Here is a 26044-nt window from a genome sequence, read left to right as displayed (position 1 = left end):
TCAATCTGCATTTGTCCCATTCAGTAGTACATACAGGGCCAATCAGAGGGGGAGGCCAGGAAGGCCATTTGGCCTGGGCCTCAAGCTCAAAATGGGCCTCAAATTTAGACACTTGTTAATTTTTTGGCATTTGATAAGTTTTGCAACTTGTTTTTATGCACATCCCTATCAGACCAAAATGTGACACACTCTCTCAGCTTAGATCTACAAATTTAAGCAAATAAGAGATGTGATTTGGTAAAAGACATAATTTTTTTAATTGATACAGATTTTGTCATATTAAAGAGTTTAAAATGTTCATAAATATTAATAAAAATATATTGGTTCTGATGGCACAATATTAAACCATGATGAACGTGTCCTCTCAGATCAGCTGATCATATAAACAAACCACTACTAGTGGGTGGTGCCAGATCAAGTGTGTGTTGAAAGGTAGAGAATTGGTACATTTTAGTGTCTTTACAGTTTTATGTCTAGCTGACTAAGGAATTATTTATGTGTGAGAATTCATCATTATTATCTTCATATGGTATCTAAAAGAGGTGACTGGTTGGTTGAGCCCTAGCTTGGTAGCTTGGGCATCATCATAGGCTTTTGTAGTCTATAGGCACAGATTCAAGATGAAAATTTGTGAGAACAATCTTGTACAGTGAGTTTCGTGAGGACACACGTTTGAAATTTTTCGACATTATCCCTGTCTGTATCCGTGTCTGTGTTTACTATATATATATATATATATATATGTGTGTGTGTGTGTCATTCCTTTGTCTTCAGCTCAGCCTGTTATATTATACCTTGCATGCTTGAGTTTTGATTCAGTGATAAAGATAATAACCTGACTGTTTCATTTTGTGTTTTTAATTAGTATTCCTTCGTTTTAAGTCTTATCAGCATTTGTGTACATGTTTACAAGTGTAGATAAGCCACCTATATACAGCAGAATATTTCAAGTGTCGATAGGCTACATATTGACCAGATAGATCACTATGAAGAGGAGATTTGACAGTGGTGCAAGCAAGAGACAGCGAAAATAACTGAGTGAAGCAGCAGCTAAGAGCTCAAAGCCAATAACTTCATTTCTCAAACCACTGGAAAACACACCTTACCCAACAAACAATGCTACAGATAATAAAAACTCTGCAACTGCAACAGGTGATATTTCAATGCCAATACCTGAACATGAGGACAGTAGTCAAGAAGGAGATGTGCCAACAGTAACAGATGCAGCAGAAGATCCTGTGTACGATCAAGAAACTCAACAGCAACAAGAAGATGTAGATCTTACGCAGCAAGAGAAATTCATGAGTACAACAGGTTTGACTGTGACTGACACTGGAATTATTGACAAGAGCAATGTTGCACAAATGCAATCTTTTCTTCAAATTAGTTGTTTTCAAATTCCAAGTAACATTCCACAAGATGCTGATAATCATGCTTTCCCTACTCATCTGCTGACAAAAACTCTTCCAAATGATGAGACCTGCACAAGAGACTGGTTATGCTGGAGTATGGAAAAACAATCTCTGTACTGTGCACCTTGCTTCATTTTGAACAAAAGTGCTGAAAATGCATCAGTTCCCTCTGATCAATCAGGATGGAGCATCAACAGAGGTTGGAGGAAGTTGAAAGACCGAATACCATCACATGAGAGTTCAACATCACACAAAGAAAATTATGTGGCATGGAAATCAGCCAGTAAAGCAGCATCAGCTGAAAGTTCAGTTGAGAATTTACTCTTCTTGACTGAACTCTCTACAGAAACTAATAACTGGAAAAAACTTCTTGAGCGCATCCTGAATGTCATCCTTTTTCTTTCTGAGCGGGGATTGATGTTCTTTGGTTGCAGTCAACGTATTGGTGATCGTGCACATGGAAACTTTCTAGGCATAGTTGAGCTCCTCAGCAAATATAACCCACTTTTATCAGAGCATGTTAAACGTGTTTGAGAATCGCAAGAGAGTCAAAGCGTATGCAAGTCCATTATCTCTCCACACGCATACAAAATGAGTTTATTGAGCTATGTGGGTCATTCGTACAAACAACAATTCTTGATGAGATTCAAAATGCCAAGTATTTTTCGATCATTGTTGATGCCTCTCCAGATTGTTCTCACAAGGAACTGACTACTATAGTTATTCAATATGTTAAGATTGTAGGCAGCTCAAAATTTTCAATTGAGGTGTCAAGGTTCCTCCCCCACTCTGAACTCTAGGGTACAGATGTGGGGACCTGCATGAAAAACCTCCTAAGCTTATCTTTACCAGCTTAGGTCAAAACTTCCCCAAGGTACAAAATATTACACCCGTTATCCTTGGACTGGCCGCTACCACCACCAAACTAATACTGGTTACTGGGGAAGAGCTGTTTGGACGCGTCCTTCCCCCCCAAAATACTTCCCAAAACCTTGCACCCCACTTCCTGGACAAGGTTTGGTAAAAAGCCTCACCAATTTGCCTAGGTGACTACAGACCCAGACCCTTGGATCTTAAGAACAATGGACAATCCTCCCAACACTTGCACCCCCCCTTTCCTGGGAAATGTTGGATAAAAAGCCTCACCAATTTGCATAGGTGACCACAGACCCAAACCCTTGGATCTGAGAACAATGAAAAAGCATTCAGTGTTTTACAAGAAGACTTTTAATAAAAAATAGAAGTAAATAGAAATAAAGAAATCCCCCCTGTAAAATCAGGATGGTAGATATCTTACAGGGTAATTAGATTCAAAAACATAGAGAACCCCTCTAGGCAAAACCTTAAGTTAGAAAAAAGATACACAGACAGAAATAGTTATTCTATTCAGCACAATTCTTTTCTCAGCCATTTAAAGAAATCATAATCTAACACATACCTAGCTAGATTACTTACTAAAAGTTCTAAGACTCCATTCCTGTTCTGTCCCTGGCAAGCGCAGCATACAGACAGGCACAGACCCTTTGTTTCTCTCCCTCCTCCCAGCTTTTGAAAGTATCTTGTCTCCTCATTGGTCATTTTGGTCAGGTGCCAGCGAGGTTACCTTTAGCTTCTTAACCCTTTACAGGTGAGAGGAGCTTTCCCCTGGCCAGGAGGGATTTCAAAGGGGTTTACCCTTCCCTTTATATTTATGACACGCCCCCCAAATCTCAGCTAGGGTGAAACACTGGCTGGGATTTCTTCCTGGAGCTCTAGGAAAACAGAGTTAATAAGACACATGCATCTCTAAATATACTACCAAGTACATAAAGACTAACAATATTTTCCACATCTCAAGGACGATTTTAACCAGTTGATTCTGGGAAACTTTCACGGGAGAGTGCATCAGCCACTTTGTTAGAAGCTCCTGAGATGTGTTGGATGTCGAAATCAAAATCTTGGAGAGCTAAACTCCACCAAAGAAGTTTTTTGTTAGTTTCTTTGACGGTGTGAAGCCACTTTAGTGCAGCATGGTCGGTTTGCAGGTGGAAACGCCGTCCCCAAACATATGGGCGTAGCTTTTCCAGAGTGTAGACAATGGCATAACATTCTTTTTCAGTGACTGACCAGTTGCTTTCCCTCTCAGACAGTTTTTTGCTGAGAAACACTACAGGGTGGAATTCTTGATCAGGTCCTTTCTGCATTAAAACTGCTCCCACACCACGCTCGGATGCATCTGTGGTTACTAGGAACGGTTTGTCAAAGTCTGGGGCCCTTAGTACAGGGTCAGACATGGGTGTCGCTTTAAGCTTGTTAAAGGCCTTCTGACACTTTCCGGTCCACTGAACAGCATTTGGCTGTTCCTGTTTGGTTAGGTCTGTCAGTGGGGCAGCGATTTGGCCGTAGTGCGGTACAAATCGTCTGTAATAACCGGCCAAGCCTAAGAAGGATTGAACCTGTTTCTTTGACTTTGGGACAGGCCACTTTTGGATAGCATCCACTTTGGCCTGTAGGGGGCTGATAGTTCCTTGACCCACCTGGTGTCCAAGGTAAGTCACTCTGTTTAGGCCTATTTGACACTTCTTAGCCTTAACAGTTAGTCCTGCCTCCCTTATGCGCTCAAGGACTTTTTGTAGATGTTCCAAGTGGTCTGCCCAGGAATCCGAAAATATGGCCACGTCGTCAAGGTAGGCGACTGCATATTCTCCTAATCCCGCTAGGAGACCATCGACAAGTCTTTGGAAAGTGGCGGGTGCATTTCGCAGCCCGAAAGGGAGTACATTAAATTCATACAGCCCGAGATGTGTGATGAAGGCTGACCTTTCCTTGGCAGATTCATCTAGCGGTACCTGCCAGTACCCCTTGGTTAAGTCCAAGGTAGAGATGAACTGGGCCCGTCCCAGTTTCTCTAATAGTTCATCTGTGCGTGGCATTAGATAGTTGTCTGGGTGAGTTACAGCATTTAGCTTACGGTAGTCCACGCAAAAACGTATTTCCCCATCTGGTTTGGGAACTAGAACCACTGGAGATGCCCATGCACTTTCAGAGGGGCGGATTACACCCATCTGTAACATATCCTGGATCTCCCATTCTATAGCAGTTTTAGCTTGAGGAGACACCCGGTAAGGTTGGACCCTAATTGGGTGAGCATTACCTGTGTCAATGGAGTGGTATGCCCGTTCAGTCAGTCCTGGGGTGGCTGAGAACGTTGGCGCGTAGCTAGTGCACAGCTCCTGGATCTGCTGTCGCTGCATACGCCCAAGGGTCATGGAGAGGTTCACCTCTTCCACACCACAAGCACATTTCCCTTCGTAGTAGACACCTTCAGGCCACTCAGCGTCGTCTCCTCCCTGGGCTGTAAACTGACAAACCTTTAATTCTCTGGAATAAAAGGGCTTTAGAGAATTAATATGGTACACCTTAGGCTTCCGGTTGGAGGTGGGGAATGCTATGAGATAATTAACAGCTCCCAGGCGCTCCTGGACCGTGAATGGCCCTTCCCACGATGCTTCCATTTTATGGGCCTGGAGCGCCTTTAAGACCATGACCTGGTCTCCTACTTTGAAGGAATGCTCTCTGGCATGTTTATCATACCAGGCTTTTTGCTCTTTTTGAGCATCCTGTAAGTTTTCTCTAGCAAGGGCTAAAGAGGTTCGGAGGGTGTTTTGTAGGTTGGTTACAAAGTCCAGAATATTAGTTCCTGGAGAAGGTGTAAATCCCTCCCATTGCTGCTTCACCAACTGCAATGGCCCCTTAACCTCACGGCCATATACAAGTTCAAATGGGGAAAACCCTAAACTGGGATGTGGTACAGCTCTGTAGGCAAAGAGCAACTGCTGCAACACTAGGTCCCAATCATTGGAGTGCTCATTTACGAATTTACGTATCATGGCCCCCAAAGTTCCATTAAACTTCTCCACCATGCCATTTGTTTGATGATGGTAAGGAGTGGCAACCAAGTGATTTACCCCATGAGCTTCCCAAAGGTTTTTCATAGTTCTTGCCAGGAAATTAGTCCCTGCATCTGTGAGGATGTCGGAGGGCCAACCTACCCTGGCAAAGATGTCTGCTAGTGCCTGGCACACACTTTTAGCCCTGGTGTTGCTTAGAGCTACTGCTTCCGGCCATCGGGTGGCAACATCCATGAAAGTCAGTATGTACTGCTTTCCTCTGGGTGTCTTTTTCAGAAAAGGACCCAGAATATCCACAGCTACTCGCTGAAATGGAACTTCAATGATGGGGAGTGACTGGAGAGGGGCTTTGACCTGGTCTTGGGGTTTTCCCACTCTTTGGCACACCTCACAAGACTGGACATAGGTAGAAACATCCTTGCCCATTCCCTCCCAGTGGAATGACCCCCCCAAACGGACTTTGGTCCTGTTCACCCCAGCATGGCCACTAGGGTGATCGTGGGCTAAGCTCAAGAGCTTGGCCTGGTATTTAGTTGGAACTACCAACTGTCTCTGAGGATGCCAGTCTTCCTGGTGTCCACCAGAAAGAGTTTCCTTGTATAAAAGTACTCTTTATACAACAAACCTGGATCGATTAGAAGAGCTGAGAGGCGGTGGGTTGCTCCGTGCCGTCGTCCAAGCTCTCTGGAGGCTTTCATCTGCTTCCTGTTCGGTCTGGAACTGTTCCCTTGATGCTGGAGACATCAGTTCCTCATTGGATTGTGGACCTAGGCTTGGTCCCTCTGGAAGCGATATAGAGGATGGAGCTGTTTCTGTTGACTGTGAACCGCTCTCCGCTGGTGCACTATGTTGGGATTCAGGCTCCGGCTGAGCCTCTTGTGTAGGGTTATCGGCTGCTGCCAGTTCAGGTTCAGTGGGGCCCTCTGGTGTTGAGGTTGCAAGTACTGGATTCAGTGCTGGCACGGGGTCTGGTGTTGGTTGTTTGGCTGGTTCCGGTTCTGGGACTGGTTCCATCTGGGTCTCTGGGACTGGATCCACTACTGCTGTTGTAGACATTGGCCTGGGGTCCGGGTCCATCACCTCTGACTGGGTCCTGATAGAAGTTTCCGGAACAGAGCTAGGCCTCACGGCTTGTTTAGCCTGGCTGCGGGTGACCATTCCCACCCTCTTGGCCTGCTTCACATGATTGGCCAAGTCTTCCCCCAACAGCATGGGGATGGGATAATCATCATAGACTGCAAAAGTCCACATTCCTGACCAGCCCTTGTACTGGACAGGCAACTTGGCTGTAGGCAAATTGAAAGAGTTGGACTTGAAGGGTTGAATCGTCACTTGGATCTCTGGGTTGATTAAATTGGGGTCCACTAAGGAAGCATGGATAGCTGACACTTGTGCTCCGGTGTCCCTCCACGCGGTGACCTTCTTCCCGCCCACACTCACAGTTTCCCTCCGCTTCAAGGGTATCTGGGAGGTATCTGGGCCTGTGGACCTCTGGTGTGATTCCGGTGCAATGAACTGTAATCTGTTGGGGTTCTTGGGGCAGTTGGCCTTTACATGCCCCAGCTCGTTACACTTAAAACATCGTCCAGCTGACGGGTCACTGGGGCGAGGAGGGTTGCTGGAGAACGGGGTGGTGGGACGATAAGGGGTCTGGAGGGTTCTTTGGGAGGTAGGTGGGGCTTTGGGCGGCCCCCGGTAATAGGGTGTGGTCTGGGGTGGTCCCTTCTGGTCTCCGCTCCAACTGCGACCAGTTTTCTTCTTCTCTGCCACCTCCACCCATCTGGCTCCAATCTCTCCTGCCTCAATTACAGTTTTGGGTTTCCCATCTAGGATGTATCTTTCTATTTCCTCAGGAACACCCTCTAAGAATTGTTCCATTTGCATTAGGAAGGGCAAATTTACTGGAGATTCAACACTTGCTCCTGATATCCAGGCATCCCAATGTTTCACAATGTGGTAGGCATGTCGGGTAAATGATATGTCTGGTTTCCACCTTAGGGCTCTGAACCTCCGACGAGACTGCTCGGGTGTTATCCCCATTCTGATTCTCGCCTTGGATGTAAACAGTTCATACTTGTTCATGTGTTCTTTAGGCATTTCAGCTGCCACCTCAGCTAAGGGTCCACTGAGCTGCGGCCTCAGCTCTACCATGTATTGGTCAGTAGAGATGTTGTACCCAAGGCAGGCCCTTTCGAAGTTTTCTAGGAAGGCCTCAGTATCATCGCCTGGCTTGTAGGTGGGGAACTTTCTGGGATGGGAAGTGGTACTTGGAGAAGGATTACTAGGGTTTGTTGGGATATTCTGCTGAGCCTTTATCTTCTCCATCTCCTCCACATACTTCTTCTCTTTTTCCTTCTCCTCCAGTTCCTTGTCCCTCGCTTCCATAGCTCTCCTGTGAGCAGCCGCTTGGTGTTGTTCTGCCTCCCTTTCTTGTTCCTTCTTCAGCTGCATGAGTTCTATCTGTCTTTCATGTTCCCTTTGTCTTTCCTCAGCCTGAAATTTGGCTAATTCGAGCTGTAGTCGAGCCGCGGATTTTGCCATTCTAACCTCTCTGTTTTTACTAACTTTACACCCGAGGTTTAGAAATAAACAAACAAAACTTGGCTGTAAAATTTTGCTGTGCTGGAATAGAATACCTATTCTCTGATTGTGATTGTCAGCCTACAGAAAAAGACAATTCCCTTGTCTCTGCTCTGGGCCCAAATTAAAGTAAAAAACCTCCAACTACTTGGAAACCTGCTTACCCAGCCCAAAGAAAAAAAATTCCTTTTCAAACCTGTGCTCCTTGTAAAACAAAAAAAATCAAAATCCTAAAAAAAAAAAAAACCCTGCCACTTTTGTCTCCAGGCAAATGGGTAGAGCACACCCCCCCTATTTACTTTTAGGAAGAAAAGAAAAAAAAACCTCTGGGTTGGAAGACTGTGAATTTCCCTGCAGGAGTTAAGTACCCTGCCTCCAGGCAAAGAAAACCTGCAATTCACAAAGATAATCCCCTTTTGTCTCTGCTTGGCCACAGTTTCAGCTTTCAGTTTCAGCTGCTTTCTGGACTTTCTTTCCAAAGAATCTGTATTTAAAATCTGTATTTCTAGTTCAAAAAATCTCAACTGGATCTCAAAATGATTTCAGGTTAATCTCACCACTGTGCCACCATGTCAAGGTTCCTCCCCCACTCTGAACTCTAGGGTACAGATGTGGGGACCTGCATGAAAAACCTCCTAAGCTTATCTTTACCAGCTTAGGTCAAAACTTCCCCAAGGTACAAAATATTACACCCGTTATCCTTGGACTGGCCGCTACCACCACCAAACTAATACTGGTTACTGGGGAAGAGCTGTTTGGACGCGTCCTTCCCCCCCAAAATACTTCCCAAAACCTTGCACCCCACTTCCTGGACAAGGTTTGGTAAAAAGCCTCACCAATTTGCCTAGGTGACTACAGACCCAGACCCTTGGATCTTAAGAACAATGGACAATCCTCCCAACACTTGCACCCCCCCTTTCCTGGGAAATGTTGGATAAAAAGCCTCACCAATTTGCATAGGTGACCACAGACCCAAACCCTTGGATCTGAGAACAATGAAAAAGCATTCAGTGTTTTACAAGAAGACTTTTAATAAAAAATAGAAGTAAATAGAAATAAAGAAAACCCCCCTGTAAAATCAGGATGGTAGATATCTTACAGGGTAATTAGATTCAAAAACATAGAGAACCCCTCTAGGCAAAACCTTAAGTTAGAAAAAAGATACACAGACAGAAATAGTTATTCTATTCAGCACAATTCTTTTCTCAGCCATTTAAAGAAATCATAATCTAACACATACCTAGCTAGATTACTTACTAAAAGTTCTAAGACTCCATTCCTGTTCTGTCCCTGGCAAGCGCAGCATACAGACAGACACAGACCCTTTGTTTCTCTCCCTCCTCCCAGCTTTTGAAAGTATCTTGTCTCCTCATTGGTCATTTTGGTCAGGTGCCAGCGAGGTTACCTTTAGCTTCTTAACCCTTTACAGGTGAGAGGAGCTTTCCCCTGGCCAGGAGGGATTTCAAAGGGGTTTACCCTTCCCTTTATATTTATGACATGAGGAAAGGTTTATTTTTAATAATTTCATGAGAAAAACTGGAAAAGAAATTGCTGATCGAGTACTAGCAATTCTAGAAGGTTTTAAGTTAGATTTTCAAGTCTGCATTGGTCAAGCCTATGACAATGGATCTAATATGGCTGGGAAGTACAAAGTTCTGCTTGAGCATAATTCAAACTGTATTTTCTCCAGCTGTGGAAACCACACACTAAACCTTGTAGGTGTTGACTGTGCTGAATCATGCAAGGAGACAATTACTTACTTTGGGACTGTTCAGCAAATGTACAATCTCTTCAGTAGCAGTCCACAAAGGTGGGAAATTCTATAGCAATATCTTCCTGTTTCACTGCATAGGATGTCCAAAACTAGATGGTCTGCACAGATTGATGGTGTTCAACCAGATGCGCAGCATTTTAATTCAGTGAGAAAGGCTTTAAATGAGCTTGAATCTCTCAGTCTCACTGCACAGGCTTATGGATGAAGCTACTTACAATGATCCACCAAACTAATCTGGTAGTTGAAGCATGCAATGCTACACTTGATGTTGAGAGGGATAACATTGAAAGTCTTATCAATGACATTCAACAGATTTGTGAAAAATGGGATGCGATCCTGACTGAGTCCAAATTAGTAGCACAGAATATTGGCATTTCATCTGAGTTCTCCATCAATCGCAACTTACTTACTGAATCCAATGCCGAGCAGCATTATAGGGTCAATGTCTTCCTTGTCATCACTGAATCTATTCAATCAGGTCTTACACGTTGATCTGAGTCACTGCGACTAATTTGTACCCTTTTTGGGTTTCTTTGGCAGTTCAACAGACTGAGTAATGAAGATCTACTTTCTGCAGCTGAACAATTTCAGTAACAGTACAAAAAAGAAATCTCAAAAGATCTCAGTGACGAGGTCATCTTCCTCAAATGAATATATTCCACGAACTTTAAATTGGATTGCAAGCCAAAGGAATTGCTTCAAGAAATACTTGAACTTGGACTCTCTGGTGTGTTTCCGAATATCACAATTGCATTGCATATTTTTGTCAGTTTGCCTGCATCAGTGGCTTCAGGTGAACACACCTTCAACGTGTTGAAGCAGGTAAAGAGCTATCACGGTTCAACTATAAAAACAATGAGGAGGCCGTGGCACCTCAAAGACTAACAGATTTATTTGGGCATAAGCTTTCATGGATAAAAAAAAAGTTCTTCAGATGTAAGAAGTGAGTTCTTTACCCATGAAAGCTTATGCCCAAATAAATCTGTTAGTCTTAAAGGTGCCACTGGACTCCTCGTTGCTTTTGTGGATACAGACTAACACGGCTACCCCTCTGATACATTCAACTATGGGAAAAGAGCATTTGAATGGGATCGTCATGCTTAATATCAACGGTGACATTGCACAAAAGCTAGATTTTTCCTTAATAATTAGTGCATTTGCACAGAAAAAGGCTAGAAAAGCATTTGTTAAATAAAAAAATTCAAATTGTCTCACTCTTCTTTTGGTGCCTTATTTTGTTTTCATGTGTTGGAAATAGATACGGAAGTAGTTCAGGTTTAGATCATTACAGTCTTTGGGAATTTCTCTAGTGTATTAATATATAACCTGACACCATCAGATTGAACGCAGTTATGCAACCTGTATTTACACAGCCGATCCATATATACTTGCCATAAAATGTACAAAGCCTTCATGTGAATCAGTAATTGTACAAATAGCACTGCTGTGCCATCATTTTTATAACAAAAAATTGTGGGGAACGGGACAATGAGGGTGTTTAAGAGCTTTGTTCTTTTATTTTTAGTACCTATGGTGAAAGGTTCTACAGTACAGCTGAAAAATGGTGGCTATGAGGATATTGTTATTGCAATTAACCCTGAGTTACCAGAAGATCACAATATCATTAGAAACATACAGGTAAGAACATTTGTATATTTGTCATTCAGTGATATTCAGACTTCCAGGTTATTTCCTACCTCTAGATTAGCAGTAATCCTAAAAGACCAGTTCCAGTTCCCATTAATGTCAAGTTTCAGAGTAGCAGACGTGTTAGTCTGTATTCGCAAAAAGAAAAGGAGTACTTGTGGCACCTTAGAGACTAACCAATTTATTTGAGCATAAGCTTTCATGAGCTACAGCTCACTTCATTGAATGCATAAAGTGGAAAATACAGTGAGGAGATTTATATACACACAGACCATGAAAAAATGGGTGTTTATCATACACATTGTAAGGAGAGTGATCACTTAAGAGTGGGGTCTCCTGCTGGTAATAGCTCATCTTAAGTGATCACTCTCCTTACAATGTGTATGATAAACACCCATTTTTTCGTGGTCTGTGTGTATATAAATCTCCTCACTGTATTTTCCACTTTATGCATCTGATGAAGTGAGCTGTAGCTCATGAAAGCTTATGCTCAGATAAATTGGTTAGTCTCTAAGGTGACACAAGTACTCCTTTTCTTTTTATTAATGTCAAGGTTTTTTTATTATTATTATTATTTTCATGGGAGCAAGATCAATTCTATGGTTACTAAATTTGTTCTTTGCTTGAATTTTTATTCAGATGCTGCTGTTAATGAAATAAGTGTACTCATCTCTTGAATTTTAACAGGAATATTATGGCTCAAGGTCAGGCTGATAATATGTATCACCTCCTTCTTAATTACTTCTTTCCAAAACATGAGTACTTAGACTAGAGACCAGAACTTAATTACTTCTTTCCAAAACATGAGTACTTAGACTAGAGAATCTCCAGAACATGGATATTTAATTTCCAATTACTTCAGCTCCATTACAGAGTTTGCCATTTACTTTTATCCCTCCTTTCTCCCTGTCCTTGCAGGCATTCACTGTGTTCTTAAACACCCTTGTTGTGTGTATATGTATGCGTGTGTGTGTGTGTATATGTATATCATGATATTTCTGTTTTTCGTTATTCTTTAAGTTCTCAGTGTCACAGTGTAGATCTTTACTCCATGTTTACATGATTTGGTCATTGAGCATTCAGTTGCTGTAAAGAGAACAATAAACAGAGGAGGGCATAGCCATTAACTAGTGACCCCCAAAGTACTCAAGAGAGGTGGGGAAGGAACAAGGAGGAGGGAAACAGGAAAATAGTGACAAAGTAGTGCCCACTGTAGAGGCAGGAAGAAAGTAGAACCTAATACAAGTAGAACAGAGAAATGAGGAATCCCAGGGAGAAGAAAAAGGAAACAACAGGATATTACTTACAATTTATCATTTTATTTTATTAATCAAACACCACAGTACACTTTACAGATTAATGAAAAGGATTAGTCCAGGACTGAACCATCCATCACCTCAAGCCCATGTAACTTTTTTGAAGAAATGTCATGTTTGGAAGGATCTCTTTCAGGTTTTATTTTAAGGGATAGATTCTGGTTTTTATCATAGCCCTGAGCAAGGGGCAGTGTATATTTGTACTGTCCTAGGAGCAATCCAGAGTCTTTCAGAGTTACAATTTGATTTCTCCTTGCTCCATGAGGGAAATAATCTGTCCCAGCCCTTCCCTTGGCCAAGATTGGTTTCTTTCTATGCCGTCACATATTTAGTGTTACTTTATGTACTCTTCTTTCCTGGCCAGGCTAAACTACTCATTGCCTCTACCGTTCAATTTGTGATTCATAAATCTTTTCTTTCCCTCCCAGGCCATGATCAAAGAGGCTTCTACTTACTTGTTCCATGCTACAAAACAGAGATTTTTTTTCAAGGCTGTAAAAATTATAATTCCTCTGCATTGGCTGCCAAAACCTGAGTATTTAAGTGTAAAAACAGAGTCATATGATAAGGTAAGACTTAGAGTGCCCTTATAAATCAAAAATATATGTAGTGTTCATACGCTTAAGACGTAGGGTCTTGTCTACAAGGTAGAGTAATGCACACTATGGAGGTATGATTTCTAAAACACATTAATGTGTTGCTCATTAATTGGTCCTTGTAGAACCTGCTGGTGTGCACTAAGCGTTCCCTGATGCACTTTAATGTAGTGCTGCACTTTAGAAATCACACACACACATCCCCCGGTAGTGCGTGTTACCCCACCGCGTAGACAAGACCTAAGTTTCTCCAATAATGAGGGAATATAAATTCCTATTTTTAGAATTTGTATTGCCCTCTAGTGCTCAGTCCTGCAGTCCTTACCCAGGGAAACAATCAATGGGAGTGTTGCGTGAGTAAAAGCTGCAGGATGAGCCCATTCAACAGAATCATCTACCACCCTCTATTTCCTCCTGCTCTTTAAACAAGGGCTATTTTATTTTTAGGCAGATGTTATCGTGGCTAATCCTTTCTTGAAGTACGGAGATGATCCCTACACGCTGCAATATGGAGGATGTGGGGAAAAGGGACGATACATTCATTTCACTCCCGACTTCCTGTTAAAAGACAATTTGAATAACATCTATGGATCACGAGGTAGCACCATCTATTGGACCTTAATTTTCTGCCTTTGTAGTTATAAATATGCAATAGCCAAGATTTTCCGGAGTGACTAGTGATTTGGGATGCCTCCGTTTTTGGTTGCCCAAGCTGCAAAACTTTAAAAGAGCCTGGTTTTTCACACAGTGTTGAACATCAGGCTCCCTGGATGAGTCTTAAGTTGAACACTCAGAAATGGGGGCACCTAACATTACCAGTCTCTTGAAAATTCTGGCTAATATTTTTTCAGTAAATGTGAGTTGTTTGTCCTCTTAAATCATTGCTTTGACTTGGAATAATCTATATCCTAACATTACAGTGCAGTAAACTAATCTGAGAGTTGCAGTGGGTGTAACCTGGTGAATACGCCGGTAAAACCAGTCTCAGAGGATTCTAGAATAGACCAAACGCTCATGAGCGGATCCTGCTCTGAGGACGTGAAGGTTTTTATTGGAACTTCTGAAAATCACATTTGCCCAACTACCCTTCTTGTAAGTGTACATTCACAAGGAATTAACAATATTCCCATTTTGATTTCATCAGCAAATTTTTTGGCTGCATGAGCATTGCCTATGCGAGGCCATTAATAAACAAATAAAAAAGGCCCAAAAGAGACCTCTCAGTTTTGTGCAGTGTAACTTCCTGTCATTAACAATGACTTTCTCCTATGTCCATTTAACCAATCTACTGTCCAATTTATTTATCTCTGTTCCATACACAAGTTAGAATAAATCATTTATGTGTTTCTTTTAAAATAGAGCTAGGTCAAAACCAGCCCCTCAAATCTGAACCCTGGTAAATGTGCAAGGTTATTGGGATTCAAATCCAAGACGAAACTGCATTAGCTTGGATCAAAAATTTAGAGGTTTGTTGGCCTAAAATGGTGGAAGTCTCACAAGAACAGTCTTTCTCATCAGATTTCTGGAAGTTTGGGACAAAAATCTCCTTAGAATAATTCATTGGATTCTAGTTAAATCAAATACAAACGCAAATTCTAGCCAAGTGAAGCATTGAACTCAAACCTTGAATTCTGGTTTAAACTTAATCTGATCTGAGCTCTGCTTCCTTGGCCCATCTTTAGTTGAAAGCTTTAGTTAGACAACATTATATACATTCTCCATGTCAATGGCTTTTCCAGCACCTGCAAGAAAGGGGTTAGATTGTCTTGGTGAGATAGTTTGGTTTTCTGCAAAAGTATTCTGGTTGTCTAATCTTTTACACTTTATCCGCCTTCAACTATCTACATAAGTAATAAGTTACTAAGTTACTAATAAGTAAGTTACTAAGTAATCCTTAGTTTTACCCTGAACTGAAGTTAAACTAACTTCTGTATGGTTTTCTAATATACACCTTTTCCTTTGTGTTATATAAGAGCCAAGAATTATTATTTTAAAAGACATGGGTAACATGAGAAACCTTGCTTGATACCTGGAATAGTCAGAAGCTACTGTATGGAAAAAGATCTTTACTTTAGGTCTGTTAATATTCTGGGAGGATTAATCTGAACACAGTGATCTATTTGGGTTTAAAGCCGGATCCCACAGTGAGTCCTGTGTGGGCACAGGGGTATGTCCAAGCAGAGACAATTGTAGGATTGGGCCTAAATTTGTTTAAATGATCTATGGAAATATAAAGTAAACTATAAAGTGTTGTATTTAGAATTCACAAATGATCCTATTCTTCCCCAGCTAAAGTTTTTGTCCATGAATGGGCCCATCTTCGTTGGGGAGTATTTGATGAATATAATAACGATGCACCTTTCTATGTGTCTGTAAACTCTGGAACAGGAAGTGTTGAAGCAACTAGGTAACAATGTTTTATATTTTATCTTCAGCTGATGAAATTTTAAATACCTCAGTGATACTTGGCACATACTGGTTTTCTGTGTTCAGTCTGTACTTTGAGCCCCGTGCGAAAAGTCTTTAATCCTTGAAAGTCTTGTTCATAGGATTAAAAAAGAAGATTATACAATAATGTTTAACTAACAATATTGCTGCCTACAGATCAGTCTCATTGAATTATCACTATCATTTTGTAATGTGTCACATTTTTATTACTAAATGAGCTTTTAATTTAGGTGCAATTTATAGGTGCAATTTAGGTGCAAATTTTACAGATTTGAGTTACCTTCTCTACATTTTGATTTACCATGGCTTTATCAAATAGCAGTTAGCATGTAGTAAATAAGAATAAAGAAAAGGAGTACTTGTGGCACCTTAGAGACTAACCAATTTATTTGAGCATGAGCTCTCATGCTCAAATAAATTGGTTAGTCTCTAAGGTGCCACAAGTACTCCTTTTCTTTTTGCGAATACAGACTAACACGGCTGTTACTCTGAAACCTGTAAATAAGAATGTTTTCTCAAGTTCCTCGGGGGGGGGGGGGGTGATCCTTGAAATTCCAAAACATTCTTACTAGTTCATGTTTAGTGTTATCTAAATATTAAAAAGGGACATGGTGAAAGTGCACACCCCATTATTGCCATGTTATAGTGCTATTACTATTTTATGATAATGTTCTCTAGATTCTGCATATTTAAGTGGTGTTTTTAAAATGTACAGTTCTGTCAATGAGAAACAAAAAAACAGAGTGAGACTGGATATCTCAGAGGGTTGGAAATGGGATACAGAACTTTTCACCTCTCAGGCACTGATCTGAACTGGAACCAGTTTGGTAGTGCCTTAAACTCATCACTATCAGCCAGTCACTTGTTGACCACTGTGAAATGAATTGAATCACCAAACTTCTGAACTGCAATTGGCACTCCAATTGGCAATCACCACTGAAGGAGACTGTGACAGGGCTCCCTGCTCCGCCCTTTCAACCACCACAAACTGGTTGGACACTTTCCAGATTTATAAGCATGAGTGTGTTATTTATTTATTTATCCACCAGTTCATCAGTACAGTCTTGGGCAGCAACATACCAGTGTATGTAAACTTCCCCATAGCCCACTCTCTGGGGTGGCAGAGGAAAAGATCTCTTCAGCTTCTGTATCCATTCTGTATCTCCTGGCATCCTCCCTCTTGTACTTCCGTCCTGCCTCTTAACTACTCCCAGCTGATGGATTGATTGCTCTCATTAGCACATCAGCCCTGTGTCTAATTAAGCCATTGAGCACCCATCTCCCAGTTAAGTCCACTCCAGGGGGAATAGATAGTACCTTAGTGATCAGAGTCTTGGGTGAGCTATAGCCTTAGAACTCTGTCCCAGAGGCAGTGATTGAATGGGCATGGAGAATGTAGTACCAGTTGACCTCAGGAGAGGGTCCTTCATGTCTGGATTGATGCATATTGATGGAATAGCGGAGGCACTTGCATTGTTATTCTTCACATAGATGGTGTTTGACACACAATCTGTAAATAACCCCGCCCACACTCCACCCCCGATCCCCTCCTGCTTCCAGCCGCGCTCTGTTGTGACTCTTCCTTCTCATGTAGCCGGGGCCCAGGACCAGAACCAGGGGGGACCTGGGGGCCATAGCCCTCCCACTTTTTGAAAGTGAACGGGCCTGGCCGGACCGCATCCCTTCCTCTCCTCTTCCCCTCTCAAGCCCCAACCCCGTCCAGGCCAGCACGGAGTCCAGCCGGGGAGACAAGACAGCTGTGGGAAGCCATGGCAGACCTGCCCAGGGTGCGGGGGGGAGGCTGAGAGCAGCCCTCAGCCCGAGTCTCGGCTGCCTGGGAGAGGAGGAGGGTCTGTGACGCCGCACCAGCTCCCTACAGCTGCCCGCACGGTTCTCCCCAACCCGGGAGGGGCCTCAGAGTTGCAGCCTGGCCACAGTAAGAGCTGCGCAGGCAGCTAAGAGGAACCATGGACCCTCCACCTGCCCATCCGGCTCTTATAATGGCCAGGCTGCGGCTCTGAAGCCCCACACCCTGGCTGGAGCCAGGTCGGGGAGAGCTGCGCAGGCAGCTGTGCGGAGCCTGGGACCCTCCACCTGCCCAGGTCGGGGGGCCTGTGACACAGGCCGGGGGCTGTTTCCGCCTCCACCTTGGGTGGGAGCCTCCGGACCTCCCATTCTTGCCCTGGGGTTGGTGGGGGCTGGCCTGCAGCCAGGGACTCCAGGCGGCTGGAGCCGGTACTTGTGTCGCCCGCCCACCTGGCGCTCTGGGAGGGGAAGGTGTGCTGCCCACCCACTGTGCTGGGGGGCCGTGCTCAGCTGCCTACTCGCCTGGTTGCCTGCCATTCTGGGGCTAGGGGCTGCGCTGCCTGCCTGCCCACCGGGTGCTCCAGGACTGGCAGGGAGAGGTGCTCGAGTGGCCCGGGGCTGGCGGGAGTGGGGGAGCCTCTGCACTCCAGAGGGGGAAGGTGGGCAGGAGGGGTGGGGCCCCAGGCAGAAAAGGCGAGGTGGCCCAGGAGCTAGCTAGCCTCCCCAAGACCGTGGTTCACCCACTGCCCATGGTGTCTAACTAATGCCAGTCATGTTTGGAGGCTTTGGGCCTACAATGATTCAATTAATAAATAACAGATTCTTATTTGTTGATTATATGTGGCTTGTTAGCTAAGCCTCTTTCTATCTCATCTTCCTTCAGATGTTCAGGTGATATCACTGGTAAATACATAGTCCAAAGCTGCACGGGAAACAGCTGCACGACAAGAGAATGCAAATATGATCAACAGACAAAGCTGTATGAAGCCGGATGTAAATTTGTACCAGATAAAACACAAAATGCCCTAGCATCTATAATGTACATGCAAAGCCTCCCTTCTGTAAGTATTGTTATTGCTTTTTCACCCAATTGGATAGCCAATATTTGGGGTCTTGTAGGTTGTTTCCATTAGGAGAAACTGATATGTAGTAAAGTATTTCTTTGATGCAATCTGGTTTGTTTACAAAGAATATACATAAAGTCCTGCTACTCTGAAGATAGCAGGAATCAAACAACAGGAGGTACTTTCTTTGTTCACAGTTCCAAGCCTTTTTCCACCCATCACTCTGCCCAAAAAACTTCCCCTCTGCTTTCCGAGCAACATTTCCAGTCCTTCCCTCCCCATGTCCAACATTTGCTGAAGTATTGTGAGGTGAATCCACAGGCTTTCATTAACCTTGTCATTGCCAGGCCTATTTGCCTCATCACCCACCCATCCTGCGTGCACATGCACACACACAAAAAGGATCTTACTTAGGTCTCTGCTTTGCCCTCTACTGAGAGACAAAGTCTGTATTTCAGTGAGCAACCCAGTCCTATGCCGGACACAGAAGGAGAAGGTCCGGAGAGAGAGGTATCACCATGAGTTGGGGGTTGATGTCCTTCATGGCATGGAATCATCGTAGAGATGCACGATCCATGACCAGGGTGAATTAATTGCCAAGAAGGTAATATTGGAGTGCCTCCATGGCCCATTTCACAGCTAAGTCCTCTTTTTCTATAATGGAGTAGGCCCCTCTTGGGAACAATTTGTAACTCAGAATGGGATGTTCCTCACCATTAACCACTTGGGAGAAGACAGCCCCGAATCCAGCTTCAGAAGCATCAGTGTGTAGGAGGAATTTCTTGGCTGTATAAAATGGGCTCTGTACAAAGGTGAGCCTTTTGTTGCTGAAAGACCTTCTCACAGGTTTCCGTTCAACGGATCTTTCTCAGGCTGCTGTTCTTAAGCAGATTATTGAGAAAGGCAACAATAGATGAGAACCCTGCTGCAAACTGGTAGTCGTATCCTGCCAGGCACTGCCCATGACCTGCTGTGGACACAGACCATGGGAAGTCCCACCTTCAGGGGTCTGACAGACAGCAGCCCCATGACTTCTGGTTGGCTCCCCACCCTATATAAATCTAAGGGGCATTCCAGGAAGTGTCCAGGGAACAGCATGCCATGACTTCTCCCTGCTCCAATCTCAGCTTGATTGGGACTTCACCTTCTGACTTGGACCCCAAAATGTGACTCGGACTCTGACCCTTGGTACTGACTCTGCCTTGGAACCTGACTATGCACTCCTCAGCTGCTCTCTATCTCAGATATTGAACCTGGCCCTTGTTGCTGCTAACACCACCTAGCAGAAGGTTCACATGAGCTACAGATAGGCCTTCCCCAGCTTTCTATGGCTTTAAGAGATTGACATTCTGACAGGGCAATGTCCTGATCCTGTCTTCTCTCTGTCTGCAGAGACTCAGGAACCTTAAGTTGTCAAACCCCCCCGTGCAGTTTATTTGCATTTGCTCTTCCCACACCCTTACCGATCCATGTACCATCATTATTTACAGTTTCAGTTTCTCCTCAGTTCTCTGAGGAGAGGAGAGGAGAGGAGAGGAGAGGAGAGGGAAGGGAAGGGAAGGGAAGGGAAGGGAAGGGAAGGGAAGGGAAGGGAAGGGAAGGGATCTCGCTACCCAGAGATCCTTCCTGGTTTTGGCTCTGCTAGTCTGCCTTTCGCACCCCTGCACTGCCTTCCTATGCCTTTTTCTACCTCCTGTGTTAATGGGCCAATTTGCTCATTAGTGCTCCCCCAGCCCATTCTAATCCACTAATTAGGCTCTGTCAAGTCCACCCGGGGTGGGGGGGGAATTAATTGGTGTTTGTGTCCAAAGCACTGGCTCAGCTGTTGGTTCCCTCGGGCCCTTGAAGACCATGGGGCTCAGGGTGCCTTTGTTCGATCCCACATCCATTTACTTTGGGAGAAGGATCGCGGCTCCCACTTCTTCTACTCCCTGGAGAAAAAGAAGGGGGCTAAGAAGCATGTCACCTGTTGGCAGAGGATGGCACTCCCTCACAGATCTGGTGGAGATGCATGTGAGGGCCAAGACCTTCTATTCCAGCCTATTCTCCCTGATCTGACTGACACCGATGCCTACAGGGTTCTCTGGGATGGAGTCCTGACAGTCAGCGCAGGTGACCAGGACCGGCTGGAGCTGCCTCTCACTCTGACCAAGTTCTCAGAAGCCCTCCATCAGATGCTCACTAATAAATCTCCAGATATGGACGGGCTGACTGTGGAGTTCTACCGCGTGTTCTGGGACGTCCTCAGTCCAGACCTTGCCATCATCTGGGCTGAGTCCTGTGGAAGTGGGGTGACTCTCCTGTTGTGCAGGCAAGCTGAACTCATCTTGCTACCCAAGAAGAGAGACTTCTGTGACCTTTGGAATTGGCATCCCATCTTGGTTCTGATCATGGACTACAAGGTCATAGCAAAGGCCATCTTGCTGCGGTTGGAGTCCGTGCTGGTGGATGTGGTCCACCCCACCAGACCTGCCCCATCCCAGGCAATGCTATCTTCAACAATCTTTATCTGGTCCGGGACCTCCTTGAGGGAAGGTGTAGGGATGGTCTGTCGTTTGCCGTCCTGTCCCTTGTCCAGGAGACAGGGTGGAACACGGTTATCTCCAGGACATCTGTGGGCATTTGGCTTCAGGCCCCAGTTTGTGGGTTTTCTCCAGGTCCTGTATGCCTCCGTGGAGTGTTTGGTCAGGCTCTACTGGACTCTGACCAAACCTGTCAGCTTTGGGCAAGGGGTGTGTCAAGGATGTCCACTATCAGGCCAGCTGTACACTCTGGCCATTGAGCTCTTCCTCTGTCTCCTCTGTAGAAGGTTAACAGGGTGGGTGCTCTGTGAGCCAGAGTTGCATGTGGTCCTGTCAGCGTATGCTGATGACATACTCCTCATGGTCCAGGACCTGACTGACCTGTCGCAGGTTGGAGACCCGCCAGGCTATCTACTCGGTGGCCTTCTCCACTCCAGTCAACTGGGTCAAGAGCTCTGGCCTGGTGGTCAGGGACAGATGGTAGCGAGTTCCCTCCCACCCGTGATTCAGGTTATTCGGTGGAGCGTGGGGACGCTGCTCTATCTGGGCATTTATCTTGCCGCCACCCATCCCTCTCCACTAGAGAACTAGCAAGATTTGAAGGGCAGAGTGGCTGAGCAGCTGAGGAGGTGGACAGGACTGCTCCAGTGCCTTTCCCTATCAGGGAGGGCACTGGTGCTCCACCAGCCGGTACTGTCCATGCTCTGGCACCGGCTCAACATCCTGAGCCCGGTCCTGGATATCCTGGCCCGGCTCCAGAGGTTAGCTCTGGAATTCTTTTGGCCAGGACTGCTCTGTGTCTCTGTGGGGGGTTTGAGTCTTCCCCTGGAGGGGGAAGGACAGAACCTGTTCTTCCTTTGCAGTCAGGTCCATCTCCTCCACCTCCAGGCCCTGCATAGACTCCTTTATGCTGCAGTTAGTTCAGCATGGAGCACGTTGGTGCACGCCTTCCTTCACCACATCTGAGTGCTCCAATGTTACTGACAGCACTTTCATCTGCATCCAATGGGTCTTCCGCTAGACTCTGCCAGGGTTTCCTCCAGACCTGGAAGCTGGTTTCAGTGACCAGGTCAGTGGCGGTCACCGGCAGATCTCCTCACAGAGGCCCTGCTACACAACCCCCTAACTTGGTGTGCAGGAGGCGGAGTCCCACTTGGTGCGCCAAAGGTTGGTCCTGGCAGGAACAACCAGACTTGGAGACCTTTTGGACTATGACCGGGGGGACTGGGTGGATCCCCTGGCACTTGGCCAGTGCTCTCCACCCCTCATACTCTCCAGCGTGTACTCCAGGAGGTGTATCTTATCACCCGCCTCTCGGTTTTTCCTTAAGCGGGTCCTGCGGGAGGGTGCTCCCCGCCCGCCCGCCCGCCCCAGACCCTCCAGAACTTGTTATTGGTCCCCTGCCCTGCGAGCTCCCCCACCGACCCCACACCACCAGCACAAGTCTTGTAGTTTCTGTGCCACCAGGCAGGACCAGGCCCACAGAGATATCCAATGAGTTTAAAATGGCCACCTTGCCACAGGCATAAACCTTGCTATTGGAGGCATAATCCCATGCTGTCGCTGGGTCTAGCCCACAATAGGCAGCCTGTGGTCTGTCCTGGTCAAGTAGGCGATGGGTAAGACTGCTCAGTGCTCTGGCGGCCACCGTGCTACCCCTGCCACCCATTGAAAATTTTCAAGAAAAGTCACTGGATCATCTTAAGTCCCCATCTTCATGAATCTGACGGGTACCAGGGCCCAGGCCAGGTCTATGTCCACCAGACCCATGGCAGAAGCTTGGCGACTGTGGGAAGCTGCAGTCAGGTAATGCCCTGTTGCACCAACCTTTGTTGCTGTTGCTGCTGAGCAGCTAAGTCTCAAGTCAGTTGCTGCTACTGAGGGGCCAGTTGCTGTGGGATCTGCTGTTGCTGCTGGTGTTGGTGGGTGTTTTGCTCCACCGTTGATTTCAGTAATTGCTCCATGTCCATACTGCTGGGGAGTCTCTTCCTTATGTGTGTGGGGTTTTTTGTTTTTTTTTAAATGTCCTGACCTCTTCCCTTTCCCCCCGTGCTGGATCTGTGTCTGCATTCTTCCCCAAGTTTGTTCTGAATGGGCTGCCCCCTTGTGGCCCTTCAGGGTATGATTCATCCAGCTGCAGGTCTCTAATGATATTTTGCTATGTCTACGAGGTCCAAAGTAGTATTGCTTTTGCCCTCCGGCCAAGGCTCGCTTGAGTCCTGCCCCTTCCACAGAAATCAGGGGGAGGGATAGCTCAGTGGTTTGAGCATTGGTCTGCTAAACCCAGGGTTGTGAGTTCAATCCTTGAGGGGGCTGTTTGGGATCTGGGGCAAAAATTGGGGATTGGTCCTGCTTTGAGCAGGGGGTTGGAGTAGATGATCTCCTGAGGTCCCTTCCCTGGTATACTATGATCCTAAAACAAGAGAAAATACAACTCAAAACAGAGTTGTCCAATGAAACTTATGTGGGACTCAGCCTTTCTATTCAAGGCTTGTCTCCAAACAGTTCTTGCTTCTGCTGATCCCCCAGGATCTGGTTGTCCCTTCTAACAGGAGCTTGTCAGGCCAGCAAGCTGGCTCAGACTCTGATCTGCAACCAGGCTTCTCTCTGGAGAAGCGGAGTTCTGCTCTCCTTCCTAGGCAGCCCTGAGTTTAGCTAAGTTTCCTTTTATCTCCTCTCTCCATGCCTGACATTTGCTGCTGGTGTAGTAGGGTGGGGCCAACTGGGTCCATAGGTTCTCATTAAGCCTTTCATTGCCAGTGTGGGGCCTATCTGTTCCATCACAGGGTATGGAAATACCCTGACATTGTGGAAACATTTGCTCCCTTTTGGGTCAGATAACAAAGTTACCCAGGTGGGGCATTTTCTGTTACAACATTGAGAAGGTTTATTCCTTTGTGACAGTCTAATCCTGTGATGTGCTAAACTCCCACTAAAATGTATGGATATTGAGTGTGCTCAGCAACTTGCTAGAGGCACGCTGCACCTTACTTCCGAAGCTTTGAAAATATTTTATGGGTTGAATTCTGCCCTGCTAGGAAAAGCAAAGGGGAACAGACACAGTGAGCTGTTCATCCTCTTTAAAAGTATTCCTGCCAGCCAGGAAGATCAGAGGGTTTTTGCTTTGAAATTTTTTCCCCCTTGTGCATGATTTTCCCCTGGCAGAGTGTGTTGTGTCCCAGGTGAGTTAGAGCCTTATGTATCAATGCTCTGAGACTCCATGGTATCTACAGGTTTCAGAGTAACAGCCGTGTTAGTCTGTATTCGCAAAAAGAAAAGGAGTACTTGTGGCACCTTAGAGACTAACCAATTTATTAGAGCATAAGCTTTCGTGAGCTACAGCTCACTTCCTCAGATGCATATCGTGGAAACTGCAGCAGGCTTTATATATACACAGAGAATATGAAACAATACCTCCTCCCACCCCACTGTCCTGCTGGTAATAGCTTATCTAAAGTGATCATCAGGTGGGCCATTTCCAGCACAAATCCAGGTTTTCTCACCCTCCACCCCCCCACACAAATTCACTCTCCTGCTGGTGATAGCCCATCCAAAGTGACAACTCTTTACACAATGTGCATGACAATCAAGTTGGGTAGCCCAACTTGATTGTCATGCACATTGTGTAAAGAGTTGTCACTTTGGATGGGCTATCACCAGCAGGAGAGTGAATTTGTGTGGGGGGGTGGAGGGTGAGAAAACCTGGATTTGTGCTGGAAATGGCCCACCTGATGATCACTTTAGATAAGCTATTACCAGCAGGACAGTGGGGTGGGAGGAGGTATTGTTTCATATTCTCTGTGTATATATAAAGCCTGCTGCAGTTTCCACGATATGCATCTGAGGAAGTGAGCTGTAGCTCACGAAAGCTTATGCTCTAATAAATTGGTTAGTCTCTAAGGTGCCACAAGTACTCCTTTTCTCATGGTATCTACATAACTGTGAACTTTACTGATGATGTCTGATTTGCCAGGACATCCTTTAAAACAGTGATTAAATACAGGTATGTCTACACTGCAATCAGAGGTATGATGGAAGCTCAGGTATGCATATTGGTGCTAGCTTTAATCTAGCTAGTGAGGCTAAAAATAGCAGCGAAGACATGGTGGCATGGACACTGGTGCAGGCTAGCAATGTGAAGTATATATCCAGGGTTCTGGGTAGGTTTGTACAGCCCATGTTGCCACATTTTTACTGCTATCAGTAGAGACACTAGCTGGATTAAAGACAGCATGTGTATGCCTGCCTGAGCTTCACTCATACCTCTGATTGCAGTGTGGACATACCTGTGTAACCCCTGAGACAGATTCTTGGGGAACGCTCTTCTTTGATGACTTTTTCCAAGGTCCAGGACATAGAAGGATTTTATTCTCTATAGCCCTTAGAGCAGGCAAAGAATTTCTGTATTTGTGGTTGTGGTGAGCAATGGAAAAATAGTAAACTGGGATTTGCTACTACATGTGTTCACTTGCTTTTTTCAATAATTTTTCTTCTCTACCAATTGGCTTTTTTTAGGTGGTTGAGTTCTGTGATCGAAGTAGTCATAATGAAAAGGCTACAAATATGCAGAACAAAATGTGCAACTACCACAGCACATGGGAAGTAATTATGAACTCTCCTGACTTCAATAACACCTCTCAAATAAATAGCGCAAGTCCTCCATTTGAGACCTCCTTCTCATTGCTGCAGACCAAAGACAGAGTCGTCTGTCTAGTACTTGATGTTTCTGGGAGCATGACTGGGGTAAGAATAAACATATAAGTTCTTATTTTTAGCAGAACTGCTTAGAAACAGTTAGGCAGTTATAAAACAATGTGGTGTATATATATGACAATATTTTCCTTTGTCAATATTTCAGTAACCATCCTTTATTCTTTAAGAAAAAACTGAGGCCACTATTTCTCCCATTATACATATTTAGGGATTGCTAAAAGGAAACTCATCAAATTCCTAAAAATGATATGCCAGACTTGGTCTCTTTTTCTTTAC

At 44.9% G+C, this 26044-nt stretch overlaps 1 protein-coding gene across 1 annotated transcript in view; it reads left to right on the top strand.

Moving 5' to 3' along the window:
* The first annotated feature begins 11091 nt into the window (after positions 1–11091).
* Positions 11092–26044, top strand: part of LOC311525461 (calcium-activated chloride channel regulator 1-like) — a 32969-nt gene continuing 18016 nt past the window's right edge. Inside the window, exons 1-6 of the mRNA XM_084637635.1 lie at positions 11092–11294; positions 13048–13188; positions 13663–13813; positions 15505–15622; positions 18353–18530; positions 25571–25798. Of these exons, the coding sequence (XP_084493761.1) occupies positions 11145–11294; positions 13048–13188; positions 13663–13813; positions 15505–15622; positions 18353–18530; positions 25571–25798 (966 nt within the window). The 5' untranslated portion in view covers positions 11092–11144. The remainder of the gene's footprint in view (positions 11295–13047; positions 13189–13662; positions 13814–15504; positions 15623–18352; positions 18531–25570; positions 25799–26044) is intronic.

This window comes from Lepidochelys olivacea (assembly GCF_965140295.1).
Source record: "Lepidochelys olivacea isolate rLepOli2 genome assembly, chromosome: 8".
Classification (NCBI taxonomy): domain Eukaryota; kingdom Metazoa; phylum Chordata; order Testudines; family Cheloniidae; genus Lepidochelys; species Lepidochelys olivacea.
This window is presented reverse-complemented; position numbering and strand designations above follow the sequence as displayed.